Source organism: Giraffa tippelskirchi, chromosome 4 (genome assembly GCF_054371585.1).
Source record: "Giraffa tippelskirchi isolate mGirTip1 chromosome 4, T2T-mGirTip1v1.2.pri, whole genome shotgun sequence".
NCBI lineage: Eukaryota > Metazoa > Chordata > Mammalia > Artiodactyla > Giraffidae > Giraffa > Giraffa tippelskirchi.
The window spans coordinates 196,704,860-196,721,354 of record NC_137278.1 but is presented as its reverse complement, the minus strand read 5'-3'; the positions used below and the strand labels follow the sequence as shown (position 1 = coordinate 196,721,354).

Here is a 16,495-nt window from a genome sequence, read left to right as displayed (position 1 = left end):
CAACCAAACCAGGACACACAAGTTAAAAATAAACATTTTAGGTACAGACATCCTTTAAGGTGGGCAGAGTTCCCATCACCGACCTCTCTGGGACCGCTGCCCCAACCCGAAGGACACGCGATTTGGGGCCAAGTAAGAGACAACCCGGTGTCTGAAAGCAGTGGAGAGTATGGGAAGGGGTAGCGGGTGGGGAGAGGACAGAGTCCAGCTCATCCGGCTTGGCCAAGGGTCAAGGTGCTAAACTCCTGGCTCCATCGAAGCACGAGGTCCTCGCTCTTGTCCTGAGTCAGGACGGTGTACGTCTCATTCTGCAGACATCTCATGCGGGACACCTGTGCAGGATCCGAGTGGGAGAGCCAGGAGCCAGAGGTGTCAGAAGTCCAGACCCCGGGGTGGGGACAGGCGTGGTTGCAGGGAGTGCAGGAAAAGTCAGGGAAGGCGGAAGCTCAGATGTGGCTTTTTTAAAAAGCAGCCAGAGACACCACATAGCCCGACCCCCTCCTTGTAGAAATGAGGAGCCCGGGGCTGGAGAGGAAGTGACTTGGCTCAGACAACTCGTGAGTAAGAGCAGGAGGCAGGACTGACACCTAGACCTCTCCAACCAACCTGGCTGGGGGTTCTTCCTTCCAGGCGTGTCTCCAGGGCCTCTGATGGCAGCCTCCCCTTTCCACCCCAGTCCCAGAGCCCTTGGCCTGGCGGCCTGGGAGAGCTGCTCGCCTCATGGCTGGAGGAGTAAAGAGAGAGCTCCGGGGGCGGGGACACATCCGCTCCCCTACCCCCACCCCCATGCTCAGATAGATGCCACGGCTTGGGGTGCAGGGTGCGGGGGTGGGGGAGGCGGGTAGGTGGCCAGAACAGGTCAGCGTGCAGTGACCCATGGGGGGGCTGATGTGGGGGTGGGGGCAGTGGGAGGGGCTCACCTTCCGGTCCCGGTTTCTCATCATACACTGCTGGCTTTTGAAGGCACAGTAGTTGGGGTACTGCACGTATTCCGTGTCACAGATCTAAGGCAGGAGCGGGGGATGGGAGGTGGGAGACTTCAAAAGCCTCAGAGCCCTTCAGAGCACCCCCCACAGCAGAAACCAGGGCAGAGAACCAGACCCTCTGCACCGGGGTGTCCCCTTCAGTGTCATCCTCAGTGTCTGGGAAGAAGCTGGGAGCTGCAACTAGGAAGCGGCTGCCCTGCTGGTCAGCAGGCTGCGAAAGCAGCTGAGGAGAGGACCTGGGAAGGGGGCACCAAGGCTCCAGATCGTGGAAGGGTCCCAAGTGGCAGTCCCATCTCAGGGAGCCTCATGGGGATGGCTAGGAAGAGGCAGAAGTGTTTCTAATGTGCAACCCTGGGGGGAGCCACTTCCCTCTGTGGCCCTCGCCACCCCACCCATAAACCCAGGGGAACAGCTGAGATGGTCTGAGGTCCCGTCCAGATCTAGGGGCTCAGGGAGGAGAGCTAGGCGGAGGCTCTTCTGCTCAGTGAAAAGCCCTTTCTTAAATGGCCTCCACTTGTCCTGGTCTTGATTTTTTCTGTTAAACCACAGAAAGCAGGGGAGGGGGGGGTGGGGGGGCGCAGTGCTGGCTCTTAGCTACAACAGGTTGACCCACAGGGGAGGTGACTTTGCAGGAGGGGGTAAAGCTGATCCCACTGAGAGGGAAAGCACTGGAAGATCGTGAAGGAGCCTACAGACTAAGGCAGGGAAGCACTGGATCACCATCAGCAGCACCTCAGCCATCAACCAGACGTTTGTCTTAGGAATGAGGCCTCCCACCCCCACCCACCGAGGGTAACCGGCAGAGCTGGGACCAGACCTGTCTTGTGCCCCCAAGTCCTGTACCCTCTGGCCTCCCGGATTCCTAGTCCTTTGCTAAACACAATCCTGGTCTCCTGGGGGCCCAGGGGAGGAGGAGGTAGGGTGGAGGGTGTTGGGTAGTGGGGAGGGGAGTCTGCTGGAGAGAGGCAGGAGGCTCAGTGAGGAGCAGCTCTCAGAAGCCAGAGACTCAAGCCTTCCCCCCCCCCCCCCCCCCCCCGTCCCACATCCTAGGGTTCCCCAGAGCGAGGGACCAGGAGGAAGCGTGGTGAGCGGGGGCGGGGCTGACCTTGGTGGGGAAGTCTCCATCCTGGAAGCTCAGGAACTCAGTCTGGAGCCAGCTGGCCACTCGGTTGTCTTCACAGCCCTTAGTGGCCAGCCTGGCACACCAGAAGTCCATGCGCAGCCCACCGTACAAGTCCAGCCCGTAAAAGCGGCCTGATTTCAGGCTCCCTATCTGTGGCATGGGGCACAGGAGAGAGGTGGGCACCCTGCTCACCCCCCTAGTCCCCGGCTGCCCGGCCCTGCCTAGAGCCCTATCCCCCACTCTCACTGCCGCCACTGCAGCCCAACCGGCTGGGTCGGTACCTGGGTGCCGATGGTCATGCTCTGGGAGGCAAGCAGGGGGCTGACGAAGGGTGTTTTGTGGGAGCTGTCGCACTGCTGTCGCTGCAGGTTGGCCTCCGAGTGGCACTGCTCCAGCTTCAGCGAGCAGAAGTCACAGAGGGTACACGCGGCTAAGTGTCGCCGCCCCAGGCTGTCACAGACCTGCAGAGGGGTGTGTCTGAGGGCCTGAGGCTGAAGTCCCACGCCCCCACAGAATGTCCCTGCCTTAAGCCTTTTCCAGAAGCTCCTCTGGCTTTTCCCAAACCCCCTCCCCAAGGTCCTCCCCTCAAGGACCTCCCATCAGCTATTTCTTCCCCCTCCTCCAGGATGGTTTATTTCCTCACAATCTTCATCTCCCTGCACATGACACCCAAGCCTCTATCATCCGTTCTGATCTCTTTCCTGAGCTCTGAATCCCCATGGCCAAGTGCCTGACAGATGTCTAACTTCGCCTAACTGAAAAAAGCTCACAGTCCTCCCTTCCTCTCAGCTAATGATAATGCTAATATTTACAAAGAGCTGGCATGGTGCTGCGCACCATGGCTGATAAATGCCTTCATCTTATTTTGTCTTCCTAGGAATAGAATAGTTACTACGAACGGCTCCATTTGCCTGCCCAGGAAACTGAGGCTCCCTGAGGCTGAGTCACTTGCTCAAACACACGCCGAGTGCATGATGGACCTGGGACACTGGTCTGGCTGCTTCCAACACAAAAACCTGTCCTCTGCTGGAGCACCTGGGTTCAGAGCCTCCAAGTTGTTGGAGGATCTTCTTGGATGTTGAGCTGCCCATCTCCCTGCGGGGCTCTCCACCCTGAGCGAGTCTCCTCAGGAAGATCTCGATCAGCAGGATCTCCAGGCCCTCCCGTCAGCATATCACAGTCACAGAATCTCTTACGCTGCCTTGCTCGCTCCTCGTAACAGCTACGGAGGAGGCATCATCAGGTCCCTAACCCCAAATCATGACTGAATTCCCCTTTCCTACTAAATGAAATACAACTGCTTCAGACTGCCATTCGGGATTATTCACATCATGGCCTCTCTGACCCTGTCTCCAGGTAAAATGGGCTCCTTACTGTTCTTTCAACCAAGCCCGAAAATCCAATGAGCTTTCCATTAGTCCTGAACTTCCTACGTGCAGTCCACCTCCACCAAAAATTAAGTCTCTTTCCATCACCTCCCAACCCATACTCCTTTTGTATGAAGTGAAGGAAGTGAAGTTGCTCAGTCATGTCTGACTCTTTGCGACCCCATGGACTGTAGCCCACCAGGCTCCTCCATCCATGGGATTTTCCAGGCAAGAATACTGGAGTGGGTTGCCATTTCTTTCTCCAGGAGATCTTCCAACCCAGGGATTGAACCCGGGTTTCCCTCATTGTAGGCAGACGCTTTACCGTCTGAGCCACCAGGGAAGTCATCTCAGCTCCCTGAGGGCGGGAGGAAGAGTAACATTGTGCTCATTCTTGGTCCCTTGTGGAATTTCTTCTCTTTCTTGCCTCTGAGCCTTTGCACACACTAGTCTCTCTAGCAGGAACCTTCTACCAAACCCTTCTTCTGCCTGGTTAACTTCTTTTATCTCCAGGTCTCAGTTTAAACATCAGTTCCTCTAAGAGGCTCCGATCCTGCCCCAGCATGACTTTTGTGCTCTCCATCTGCTCTCTGCACTTTGGACTTATCCGTCATGCGACGATCCCTGTCACACTGGTCTCCGTGTCGTCTCTCTCTCCCAGTGGACTCCAGGAGTACAGGGGATCGGATCTTGTTGCACTCATCGCTAAAATACCTAGGACAGAATTGCTAGTGTCTCAAATACCTAGCCAGTTCAATATCTGTTGAATAGACAGATGCATGGATGGCACGCCAGCTCTTAGCACACATTTGCTAACTTGTGCTTTTGGTAAGTCCTACACTTCTTGGGAATAGAACAGTAAGGAATTTGCTGAGGACACATTGAGATTGGGATCTCTCTAGAGAGCCCTGGAATGGGTTCTAGGACCCCTCCTGGAAGAAGAGCTGCATCTAAGGTACAGCCACGTCCTGTGGTTGGTGAACTGGCTCTGGACGTGACTCAAGCCTAGCAACTGAGTCACAGAAGGAATTCTGGCCAGGAATGGATTCCAGACTCTGTCTTGAGCCTCCCTTCTTTTACGGGAGCTGGAAATGTCTTTCCAAGAAGGGGTTCTCACTTGGAGAGTCTCTCAGGCTTTCTGTGGTCCCGCCCATTCTCTACTCCCTAGGCCCATGAACTTGGAGCCAGTGAACAGCTCAGTGGGTATACCGACATCCCGAAACCAAGGATCTCATTTTCCAAGTACTGCCAGGCCTTGGCTGTTGGGGTTATGACGCAGGTGTTCTCCACAATTGAGTAGCACAGGGTCAGCAAGGCCTCCACGTGGGGCAGCTGTAGCAGGCTGCAAAAAGACCAAGATGGCACCACTGCAGGGGATGGGCCGGAGGGCCAGGGCAGACAGCCATGCCCACTCGCTCCCCCCTGCCCTTACCATCCAGTCTTAGTCACATGCATTCAGCATGCTGAAGGTGGCCTTAGAGGCCTTCAGATCAACTGCCCCTTTTACAGATGAGGAACTGAGACCCAGAAAGGGGAAATGAAATTTGCAGTGCTCATCAGAGGCAGAGAGAAACCCAGAACCCAAGTCTAGTAGCTCTAGTTTCAGGGCTCACCCCATGCCAAGTAGAGATGGGCATCTAGGACAGTGCTTAAGCCACAGGGCAGGTGAGGCAGGCAGCCGCTGGGTGCACCCAAAGTCCAAGCAGATCTGGGTGGGTCTGAGGCCAAAGCTGGCCAAGTGGGCTTCTCATCCCCAAAGGCAGAAGGAAGGGTGGGGCTGGTGAGGGAGACAGAACTTCCAGTACCTGCCGGGGCTCTGGGATCTCCAGATGGTCTCCCTGTCATACATGTCATTCATTTCATCCATTTCCTGCACCGATCGAATAAGCTCCTGGAGGTTCTCCATCAACAAAGGAGTAGACTCCACTTCTCGCACCCGGGGAGTGAAGGAGAAAGGGTTGGAGGACACAAGTTCAGACGGAAACTTGGGCTCTGGGTCTGCCTGCAGCCCAGACATCGACTCCAGAGCCTCCTCTGTGCCCTGGCCCTCCTCCTGCTTCCCCTCCTCCTCCTGCTCCTCCTCCTGCTCCTCTTGCTCCTGCCCTTCCTCCTGCTTGTGCTCCTGCCCCTGCTCCTGTTTGCGCTCCTGCCCCTGCTCCTGTTTGTGCTCCTGCCCTTGCTCCTGGCCGCCCAGGGACAAGGAGGACTGGAGCAGCTCCTCCACATTGCTGTTCAGCCGCTCGGGCCAGGGCTGGAAGACCTGTCGTTCAGTGGCTGCAGCAGAGTTTGCGAGGGACCAAGAGAGAGAAGGGAAAGGGATGGTCAGGCTTCTAGCCCTCTGTCTTTGCAGAGGGACACACATAAACACATAAACACACACAAACGCTCACATAAACACATAAGCACACAGATACACATAAACACACACACATAAACACATAAGCACACACTCACATAAACACATAAGCACATACAAAACACACAAACACACACATAGGCACATACGTAAAACACATAAACACACATAAACACACACATAAGCATAAACACACTTATAAACACATAAGCACATGCAAACACATAAGCACAAACACACACATAAACACAAGGTAGAGGAAAGCAGCCTAAATTATACATGTTCACACAACCAATCATAAAAAACACAGGCAAGAATACAAATATCAAAACAATAGTACTATGGTGACGGTGGTGGAAGTGTTACAGGTCCGCTTTCCACCTCCCTCACAAGGGATCCTCTTTCCTAACCCACTTCAAACACCACCTTTTGTCCGTCTCACTTAGGAAGCACCAAGTATTTTGAATACCTAGCAACCAATCCTTTTTGGAGTGAAGATGTGAGCTGAGAAAGGTGCCAAAAGACTTCTTAATGCAAGAGTGTTTTGGGGAGCAAGGAAAAATCAGTTCAGGGCAGAAATGGATGTAATGTCAGAAAACACCCTGAAACAGGAAAGCCCTAACTTGTATTCAAAAAAGCAGGCCCTCCCTTATGCAAACAGCTGCCCAAGGCTACCTCGAGCAGCTCACCTCCCCAGGTCACTCCCATTGATACCTTAAGCCCTGGGTTCGGGGAGTTTGGGATGAGAGGCTGGCAGAGTCTCACCTGTGATGTGGGAGGACATGGGGGAGGTCACTGTGGTGGGCGGCGGCACTTCAGGTGAAGTGTCCACCTCCTTGAGGGTGTTGGGTGAGAGGATGGAGACTGGCTGGGAGCACCGGACCCTCTGCAAGGAGAGAAGCAGAGTGGGAACACCTTTCACAAAGGGCACATTTCCACTCCGCCTTATCCTCTGTCCCCAACCCTCAGGTCTCCTCTCTCACAGTTCCTGGGAGGAAATGGGACATGGCCCTGGGTCGAACCCTCTAGATCTGAGACAGGGTCCCCTGCAAAATCAGACACCCTACCGGCCCACATTCCTGCCTTCAGGCTTTTACATTTGACTTGAATGACATCACTGTTGGGAGGAACGGGAAGGGCTTCTCTCTGCCTCCTCCCATCCCTCTCCCTTACTTTTCTGGCAATAAGGGGATTGTTCAGAGAGTCTGAAAGCCCAAGGTGAGACGGTCTGCACATATAATCTGGGTGAATGTCAACAAAGTGACTGGGATGGAGGACCTAAGGATGGCCTGGAGCCCATCCTCAGTGACACCGGGTTCAAGCTCTGTCTTGACCTCACCTTGGCATAGTAGACATGGTTGGAGCAACGGTACTGGGTGAACTGGCAGAAGGACTCAAACCAGGAGGCGTAAGGGAGGTCGGAGCAGACAGCGCCTGGGGAAGGGCGGGGCACAGGTGAACACAGGGGTGTAATCCCTCCGGGAGGGAGGGTGCGATGGGCTCCCGGGGTCTGGAGAGCAGGGCGCCCGGGCTCAGGGCCCAGAGCCAGTTGTCCCCTCGCCCTGGGTCGAGGGAGCACAGGGCTGGCCCTCACCGTCCGGTACCAGGCCGTGGTTTTCATACTGGTCTAGCTGGACGAGGGTGGGGTTCCGGCAGCCGTGGGTGGCGCGGAGCCGGCAAGTGGTCTCCGCCTTCCAGGTAGGGGTCAGCAGTGCGAAGAAGCGCTCATACTCCGTGGGGGACAGGGGGCTGCCCGGCGTGGAGGTCGAGGCGGAGTCCTGGGCAGGGGCTGGTGCCAGAGGCAGGAGCAGCACTGCGGGGCGGGGACAGACCACGATGGACCCCTCTCCGCACCCGCCGGCCGGGAATACCCACCCCGAGAGCGGGGCATGCACTCGGGGACTGGGCGTCTGGCCGCCAAGCCGGGGTGAGTGTGCGGGGGGCTGGGGCGGGGGGGGCGATGGGGAGAGGCTGGAGGCGGCCCCGGGGGAAGGCGGCTCGGAGACGGTGGAGAGCTCCCGGGGGCGGAGGCGTGCTCACCCCTCAGGAGTGAGAGAAAGGAGCCTACGGCGAGACGCCTCATGGCCCCAGACGGTCGCCCGCGTTCCTCGGACCGAGAGCCTCTAACGGGCCAAGACAGGGCGAGCAGACAGGCGGGCGGGCGGGGCCGCGGGGGGCGAGGGGCGAGACTGGTCGACGTCACAAAGTAGGGGCGGGGAAACTGATGCGTGGCTGGACTCTGCTGGGGGGCGGGGGCGGGCCCCCCGTGTGTCACATCCCAGCTCGAGAAGACAAGGACAGCAGTAGTGATCACGGACTCTGGCGGGGCCTGGATGGCGTAGCTCCCGTCTGTTCTTTACCTTTTTCTTTACCTTATTACCTATCCCATCTCCAAGCTGAACTCATCTCCAAGCTGAACTCACACACGGGACATTTTTCTCCCTACTTCACAATCTGGCCTTCCAGCAGTCACATAGGGATGTGACAGTTGGACCATAAAGAAGACTGAGCACTGAAGAACTGATGCTCTCAAACTGTGGTGTTGGAAAAGACTCTGAGTCCCTTGGACTGCAAGATCCAACCAGTCAATCCTAAAGGAAATCAGTCCTGAATATTCACTGGAAGGACTGAAGCTGAAGCTGAAGCTCCAATACTCTGGCCAACTGATTCGAAGAGCCAACTCATTGGAAAAGACCCTGATGCTGGGAAAGACAGAGGGCAAGAAAAGGGGGCAACAGAGGATGAGATGGTTGAATGGTATCATCAACTCAATGGGCACGAGTTTGAGGAAGCTCTGGGAGATGACAGGGAAGCCTGGTATGCTGCAGTCCATGCGGTGGCAAAGAATCGGACACGACTAACCGACTGAACAGCAAATCCCAGGTGAAGACTGGAGCAGAGATAGAACATACAACACAAAGTTTGGGCTTGGAGGGTAGGAACTACAGAGGACACCTCTAGGTAAGTGAGCCAGAGGGGGGAGTAAGATGGGGGTTCCAGTGAGGAGACCCTGCATAAGGAGGGCTTAGTCTATGGAAGTGGTTCCAGGTGGGCATAGGCGAGACAATTCATTGGTGATAAGTTTTTGCTTTGTGTTTCAAATAAGTCAGGCTAATAGTATAACAGTTCATGTATAAAACACAAGTATACATTTATTGGAAATTAAGTGAAAGATATCTTATGGGGAAAAGATGCACAGTCTTGAAGGTTTTGGAAACCCCTGTCTGAGGCCCAGTTCCAGCCAGCTCTGTCCCTCCCATGCTGAGAGGTGGTGGGTCCAGGGGCAGAGAGGCACCACTTCGGGTTCCATGTCTGGTCCTACTTCCAGCATGTCATCCTCCTGCCTTTTAGCCGACTCAAGAGGATGCAAACTATGCTCAGCATATGTGCTAAAACAGTGTCTCTACAATAAACACAGCAGGCCAATACGTACAGCTTTTATTCACCAACTCGATTCCTTTACAAGCAAGATTACCGACATTCCGCCCTGCCCCTCCCACTCACAAGGCTGGATGAATCCTCTCGGCACAGAGGAATGGGTGACCCTTCAGCCAGGGCCATGGCCCAGAGAACCCAGAGGAGCCCCTCGCTGGAAAAAGCATGGAGAGAGTGAAGGAAGTTTATCACGCATGGTCCCCCTCAACGAGGGGAGGGAATCAGGAAGCTGGGGGAGGGCCCCATGCTACTGCCCCAGTCCTTAAATACAAAGCAACAGGAGAAAAGAGGACCATCCCTCAAAAACACAGCACCAACCTCGGCGTGGAGGCAAAAGGACAGTGGGCAAGACCACTTCCCTCTGAAGGGGGCGGGCTGAATGAGAGCACATACCATTAGCGGCCGCAGCACCCCTGGACCAGGGTCTGGGTGCAGCCTCAGCACCGGAAGTGGGGAGGGGAGGAGAGGAGATGACAACATGGAGCCACCCACCTCTCCCTGACCCCCGGCCCAGCCAGGCATCCCACTCCCCACTAGCCAGGTCAGGGGATGTGGAAGAAACTGTGTTGGAATCCAAGGCCCTTGTCTATTTCTTTTTTCGTTCTTGGGAGCAGCGTGGGCAAAACCTACAAAGGAAAGTGACAGAGAAGGTGGGGGAGAAGGTGAGCGAAGGGGAGGATGTCCTCTGTCACTCAGCTCAGGGCAGTCCAGCCCCGGCCACAGCGCTCACTCACCATTTCCCCCGAGGCTTGGTGGTCAGCCCCACACAGGCAAAGTGGAACCACTCGATGGAACACTGGAAAAGGAAGACGGTGGAGGAGCAGAGGGCAGGGAGCAGGGTGGGGCCGAGGAAAGAAAAGAACCCCCCCACCTGAGAGTCCTCAGGAGCATTCCCTTATTCCGTCCTGTGGGAGGATTCTTGAAAGGTCCAAGGCCAACCACCTCCAACTCCCTTCCTCCTGTCCTGAGGTCCCACTCTCAGGCCCTTACCCACTTCTGGTACCCAACTCCCTTCCTGTCCCCCAGAGCCCCCCGCCCTGAGGCAAACCAGTTCTTACGTCAGGGTTGTCACAGCCAATCATCTCCCCGTAGGAGACCTGGTGACAAAGGCAATAGGTGGGTTCGTTGGGATCCACAGGCATATCCAACACATCAGAGGGGTGGACACTGCCAAAGGTCACTGAGGGCATCCCATACTCAGGGCTTCTGCGTGCCAAGAGGGAGAGAGAGTGTCACCTGCAGGAAGGGACGCTACAGCTTGACGCTCAGAATGGCACGAGGAGATCCCTGTGGGGCTAGTGGTCTGTGGCTTCCCCTCTGTATCCAGCAGATACCAGAGTGACAGAGAAGGGGGCGAGGGGTGGGGCGGGGGCAAAGAGGAGCCTGTCACTTGGCAGGGTGCTCCCTGACTCACTCACGTGCGCACAAGTTTTAACTTCTTCTGGGCGGCCTTGGGGGCTTCTTCGTCGGAGTTTTTCCCTTTGGAACGAGCACGGGCAGCCTTCTTCTCCTTTTGAGTCCGACCTTCCAGGGAAGAGGGGGAGGGACAGCCAGAGGGCAGGGGGACAGAAAGATGGGTTAAGGACCCCTCCTCTCCTCCAACTGGGGGGTCCTCCCTTGGAGCTGAGGAATGGGTTGGCTGCCCCCTCGGAATCTTCGCTCCAACTCTCATGGCCCACCCCCCTCCTCACTCTTTTTGCCTTTGCTGGAAGAGCTGTCATAGTCACTTGACTCAATCTGCTTCTCCTTCAGATCAGCCTCAAAGCGGGCCAGGTCGGTGTCCAGTCGCCGAATGTGTTTGTCCACCTGGGTGGGAAGGAAGGAAGGAGAAGGAAGAGCTACCAGGCTGGTTCCAGTAAAAGCAATCAGGCTAAGGCAGAATCCATGTATCTCCCAGACCCCAAACAGATCCCAGCACGCTGAAGGAGGGGTGGAGGACCCCGAGGAACAGACAGGAGTAGTGGAAAGCCATGGGCAGGGCCATACCATCTCATAGGTCTGCATGGCAAGCTGCACCTTGTCATCACCAAACTCCTTGCACTTGCCATAGGCTTCCTGGATCTGCCTCAGAAGGGCCAATTTTTCCTCGGAGCTCCGGCTGCGGGCGCTACTCATATATTCACTGGCCAACTTGTCAATTTCAGCCTTCAGGTCTACAACAGAGACAGAGGGCTGGTCACAATGGCCCCCGAGTGGCAAGGTTAAACACACTTCGTCCTCCTGCTCCTCAGGCCTTTTGCATTGACCGTCATAACCTTTGAGCTAAAACACACTCAACATTCCTGGGTACTGTGCCACATACTCAAAAGTGATGCAACGTGGCCACAACATGCATTGTGAAGGCACCTTTGATTGCTGGAAACATTGCTAGCATAGTTGGAACTGGACTTATGCAAACACAAGGAAGGATTCTTTGCATGCTGCACTAGTATGAAGTACGTTTCTGTTGATGTCTGAAGATGCTTCTTTGCATGGCTTGCTGCCTCTTAAACCATGATCTCTGTCTCAAAAGCCATCTGGTTTCTCGTCTCAGAAACATCCTGTGATAGCTCTGACAGCTGCAGACCAGGCCGAGTTACCTGCTGCTGCTCTTGACTTCCCGAGTCCGTACATCTATATCTCAGCATTGAAAATTAGGCCCGAGTTCACTCATGGAACAGTTCTTCTGCTTACTGCCCACCCTGTTTGGTTCATCATCTGCAACTTGCGAATATTCTCCATCACTTTTTTCTCGTGTGTGTTCATTTCAGATATTGTTCCAAACGTTTTACTAGGGGAAGGCTGTTGATGCCCCCAAACACCGAGACCATAGATGTCTACTGCCTAATATTATAGCACTCAGAGAAAATGTGGATGGAGCCAAAAGCATGACTCCCAACACGGTGTAGCAACAAGTAACCACAGCAAGGACCTGTGAGCACACTAGGTTCACACTCTGCTTTATTCCAGGTCCTTGGAGGAAGTTGGAAAAGCATGTATGTGGTTCAGTCATCTCCCAATGGGTCTTTCTGTACATGAACTCAAGAGCCAGAACTATATTACAAAGCAAGGAGCCGGTGGTTGGCATTCAGCAGGGAGTTCTCAGGGGCCTATGTCCAGGATCTTAGATGATATTCATTTGTCCATGAGTAAACTGACCCAGAGTAACTTAAATCACAGCTTTAGGCATTCTAACACCAGTTCATTACACCCCTGGGCAGGGATACATAAGGATACACCAACATATCCTTCAGAAAGCATGGAGGATAGTGCCAACAGAGACCTTCGACTATGAGACAAACTCGCCCACTGCAGTGTACCCTCAGGCTCCAAGTAAATGTCTCAAGGCAGCCAAGCTTAATCAATGTCCAAGTACGGCCACAGATGGCACCTAATGCTTCTGTAAGGTTGAAGAATATAGTGTAGAGATTCTGATGTTAATTGCTGCTTTTCCTCCTTTTTTTTTTCTCTTTCTTTTTAACATCTCATGCAGCAAAGCTGCTGCATACCAATGTGAGCTGTAGTCTAAAGCCACAATGAATTGTGTGACAGTAATGTTAACAGCCTGGTGGAGTATAGAAACATTCTAGTCTTCCTACAAACATATTGAACATGGAGAACAGAAATGATTCCAGGGTTGACTTTGGTTTTCTCATTTTTCCTGAGGTAGATATAAAGAGCACAGCATCTCTAAATCCTTGTGGCACTGTCACAATACTCCACGTGTTATGAAAAAGCTGATACAGAAACACAGGTCATCATTACTCTCCTTTTAAGAATTGCAAGAGAGTGAAAGAGAGAAGACAAAGCAATCTAGATCACACCAGATGATTTGGTAACACCAAACAGGAGGAGAGACGATCACACACACTCACTCTGTACCGGGCTCCTTACTCTGCACATACCCTCTGTTCTTTGGTCCAGGTCCCTCATGAGCTGGAAGTTTCTCTGCAGTTCAAAGGGCAGGTTTTCAATACCTGGGAAGAAGAGGAGAAACTAAGACTCCCTGGACTTCCTAGGCCCTATAGCTGCTTTTGGGGGCTTCCCTGGTGGCTCAGATGGTAAAGAATCTGCCTGGAATGTGGGAGACCCAGATTCAATTCCTGGTTCAGGAAGATCCCCTGTAGAAGAAAATGGCAACCCACTCCAGGATTCCTGCCTGGAGAACTTCGTGGACAGAGGAGCCTGGCAGGCTACAGTCCATGGGGTTGTAAAGAGTCAGACACGACTGAGTGACTAACACACACACACACACACACACCTGCAGAGAGATGACTAACACACACACACACACACGATAGCTACTTTTAAAAAATAGGTCCAAAGAGCACTTGGTTATCCCTCCTTCAAACCACTAGATTATCTGTGACAGCATTCATCATTCCTTTCTCATGAGGAGCCATGTCTGCCTGTCTCCACACCTAGCTTCCCATCTCTGCACAGCTTTCCCACCCTCCCCCCTCCAGTAACTTTACAAATCAGCCCTTCCCTCTCCATGCCCTCGGGAGTTCCCTGGTGGTACAGCGGCTAAGACTCCATGCTCCCAATGCAGGGGGCTCGGGTTCAGTCCCTGCTCAGGGAACTAGATACCACATGCTGCAACGAAAGATTCCGCATGCTGCAACTAAGACGTGGCACAGCCAAATAAATACTTTTTTATAAAAAGATCTCTTTGTCCTCAACTTACAAATACCCTCCTGGTACCCTCCACTGATCATACACACACTTCCAATCTGCTCTCCAAACAGAAGCCAGAATGTTCTTTTTAAAAATGCAAATCTGATCAAGTCACTCTCCTGTTTATAAACCTCCAGTCACTTCCTACTGCAATATTCCCAGTTCTACTCTGCACTTTCTGGCCCCTGCTGCACACCAGACCTGACCCAGGTCAGTCCCTGTCTGTGCGCTCTCTGCTCTGTCACACTGGCATTCTCTGAGTGCCTTGAACTTGCCAGTGCTCTTCCAGACACTTGGCTTTCCACACACTGCTCTCTCTCTCTGCCCAGGACGCCCTGCCCCGGCTCTTTCATCCTACTCCGCTATCCCTCTTGGCCTACTGAACTTCTGTTCATTCTTCAAAGTTCAGCTCAACCCTGACTGCCACAGACTCGAACAAGTGCCCTGGGTTATGCTGTCATGCTATTCTATGGCTACCCTTTGGCAGTGTAGACACTTTGAAGCATTTATCCAATGTAATTAAATAAGTAATTATGTCATTAATTATATGGTATGTCTCCCCAGCTCTCCAGAAGGGTTAGATATGTCTGTCTTCTTCTCTATTTCCCTAGTGTTTAGAACTATGACATGCATACAGAGGATCCTCAATAAATAATTGAATATAAATTCATGAATACTTACATTTCTCTCATAAAAGAAAATTCTCTTTCCACGACTTCACTTTCAAACTTTTAAAATGCATCCACTGCTTTAACCTATAGACTCGGGTCCACCACCAGTTTACTAAGATTAAGTCACCACTGATTTACCAAATCAAATAATCTAATTATTAGTTCTATCCTAAAAAATGTCTGCAGCATTCTCACCATCTTCTTGCCTATGTGTAACTTCCTATTAAGATTCCAAATCTCACACACTTTCAAGTAATTTCATCGCTGACATCCCCTTAGCTTGTCCCTTAAAAGTTACTATTTTCTTGAGCTTATACTTAAAAGTTAATCCTATTATTTTCCCACTTACTTTCTGTGAATGATCTCCACCTCATTTACTCTTACAGATACAATTATCATTCCCATGCTTAAGTCTAGGTTGAATTAAGTATCTTAGTAACTACTGAATTTCCTATCTTGTTGATGATATATGTCTACATCACTTCCCAAACAGGAAATCGAGAAGTCACCTTAGATTCCTCCTCCTCTGTCAACCACTCATTCAGTCAATCCCGTTATATTTACCTCCTAAATACTTCTGTCACTCCTTGAGATCAGGTCCTCATCTCTGACCAGAACTCTTATCACTAATTAATCTTGTATTACCAGGGTCATCATGCTCCAATTTACCATATATCAATTACTTTCCTTTATTTAAAAAAAAAACACTCCATTTAGAAAATCTGTTGTTTCCTCAGTAGAGTGCAAGCTTCTTAGCCTGGCTTTAAAGACCATGCACAACCTAGACCCAGCTACATTCTCCAGCGTCATTTCCCAATCTTTCACCTCAAAGTCCTATATATCAAACACTCTGGCCTCATCTTTCCCTGATCCTTCCACAAACCCATCAGAACACCTTTGCTGTTGCTTCCCCCAACCTTCAATTCCCTCTCCCTCTCCACATCGGCAAATAAACACTCAACCTTCAAGATTCGTCACATCCTCTGTAAAGCTTTACCTACACCTCCAGGTAAACTAGCCTCTCTTTCTCCAGTGTTACCAACTGTCCGTTTAATGTATTTCTGTTATTTCATTTGTTACGCTTTTATAATTATTTATTAGAATCTGTGTCCTACTAGTCTACGAGCACCTTGAGGGGAAGGTCTGTGTGGTATTCATTCTTGTATACCCCCAGTACCTGCCATTTATGTCTGACCCACAGCAGGACCTCAATGACTCCCAACGCTAAGGTAAAAGGAAGAGAATACGGTGACAGGCTCTGTGAAGAGTGGGTCACACAAATGGCATAAACAGAACACCAGATTTCCATCTGATGGAAATTGGGTCTTTACTCCAAGAGAAGCCTTCCAGTCCATCATCTGACAGTGGTCACTCGTAACCCCCTATCCCCACGAGAAGACGCGTCTTCGAAAGAACTGGGCGGAGAACCCCGAGATCTTTGTCGCTGCTCCAATGGCAGTGGATGATATACTAAAATGACCGATTCAGAACGACTTTAAGAAAAAGATTATCCTGAGGCCGGAGACCCTGAAGACAGGGGCAGCAAATATCTTCCCGTCTGTGCCTACCAGCCCTTCACGAGCCGTCCCCCAGCCCCGCCGCGCAGCCCCTCCCTCTTCTACACCTCAGAGCGAGGCCGCGACCCCGCTGCCCCGCCCCCTATTTCTTCACACACTCCAGTATTTTCTCTCACGCAACCCTTCACGATTGTGACTTTCTGACCATCAGGACTTCAGGGCCATAGAGCTCCTAAGCCCGAACCTCCACCCCACCCCGCTGTGACCGCTGACCCGCTCCTCCAGCCTGTTCTTACTGTCCAGATAATGTTCCAAATACATCCCCGCAGCCATCTTGAAGCAAAACAAAGCAACTTCCGCTCCGCCCCGGAAGTGACTGAACGC

General features: G+C 52.6%; 2 protein-coding genes and 1 long non-coding RNA gene across 17 annotated transcripts; 1 reads left to right on the top strand and 2 right to left on the bottom strand.

Moving 5' to 3' along the window:
* Positions 1-22: 22 nt before the first annotated feature.
* Positions 23-7,957, bottom strand: ACRBP (acrosin binding protein). Its single transcript, XM_081588134.1, has 10 exons — positions 7,873-7,957; positions 7,427-7,645; positions 7,172-7,266; positions 6,598-6,718; positions 5,282-5,750; positions 4,686-4,818; positions 2,391-2,570; positions 2,092-2,259; positions 921-1,004; positions 23-332 (listed from the first exon to the last, which is right to left on the bottom strand). The coding sequence occupies exons 1-10, from the start codon at positions 7,913-7,915 to the stop codon at positions 210-212; spliced, it is 1,635 nt and encodes a 544-aa protein (XP_081444260.1). The 5' UTR covers positions 7,916-7,957; the 3' UTR covers positions 23-209.
* A 143-nt stretch (positions 7,958-8,100) lies between these two features.
* LOC145544829 (uncharacterized) lies at positions 8,101-13,911 on the top strand. Its single transcript, XR_014081656.1, has 2 exons — positions 8,101-8,793; positions 11,020-13,911. It is a non-coding gene; the product is annotated as an uncharacterized LOC145544829 (long non-coding RNA).
* ING4 (inhibitor of growth family member 4) lies at positions 9,254-16,462 on the bottom strand. 15 transcript variants are annotated; one of them, XR_014081655.1, is made up of 9 exons: positions 14,605-16,462; positions 13,152-13,223; positions 11,254-11,420; positions 10,968-11,073; positions 10,686-10,791; positions 10,326-10,473; positions 10,002-10,063; positions 9,760-9,893; positions 9,254-9,421 (listed from the first exon to the last, which is right to left on the bottom strand). XR_014081655.1 is itself a non-coding variant. In XM_081588147.1 (8 exons), the coding sequence occupies exons 2-8, from the start codon at positions 13,177-13,179 to the stop codon at positions 9,854-9,856; spliced, it is 666 nt and encodes a 221-aa protein (XP_081444273.1). In that variant the 5' UTR covers positions 13,180-13,223; positions 14,605-16,462; the 3' UTR covers positions 9,254-9,853. The 15 variants fall into 15 exon arrangements, 14 of the variants coding, with proteins under 14 accessions (XP_081444273.1, XP_081444274.1, XP_081444272.1 ...); XM_081588147.1 differs by having other exon boundaries at positions 9,254-9,893; positions 10,959-11,073; XM_081588148.1 differs by having other exon boundaries at positions 9,254-9,893.
* Between the last annotated feature and the right edge of the window lie 33 nt (positions 16,463-16,495).

Coding starts and splice junctions, on each gene's coding strand:
- ACRBP (XM_081588134.1), bottom strand. CDS start 7,915: ATGAGGCGTCTCGCCGTAGGCTCCTTTCTCTCACTCCTGAGGG. Junction 4,819..5,281: donor AGATCCCAGAGCCCCGGCAG/GTACTGGAAGTT, acceptor GTCTTTTTGCAG/CCTGCTACAGCTGCCCCACG. Junction 333..920: donor TGAGAAACCGGGACCGGAAG/GTGAGCCCCTCC, acceptor GATCCTGCACAG/GTGTCCCGCATGAGATGTCT.
- ING4 (XM_081588136.1), bottom strand. CDS start 16,444: ATGGCTGCGGGGATGTATTTGGAACATTATCTGGACA. Junction 10,792..10,946: donor CAAAAAGAGTGAGGAGGGGG/GTGGGCCATGAG, acceptor CTTCCCTGGAAG/GTCGGACTCAAAAGGAGAAG. Junction 10,474..10,685: donor AAGTTAAAACTTGTGCGCAC/GTGAGTGAGTCA, acceptor CTTGGCACGCAG/AAGCCCTGAGTATGGGATGC.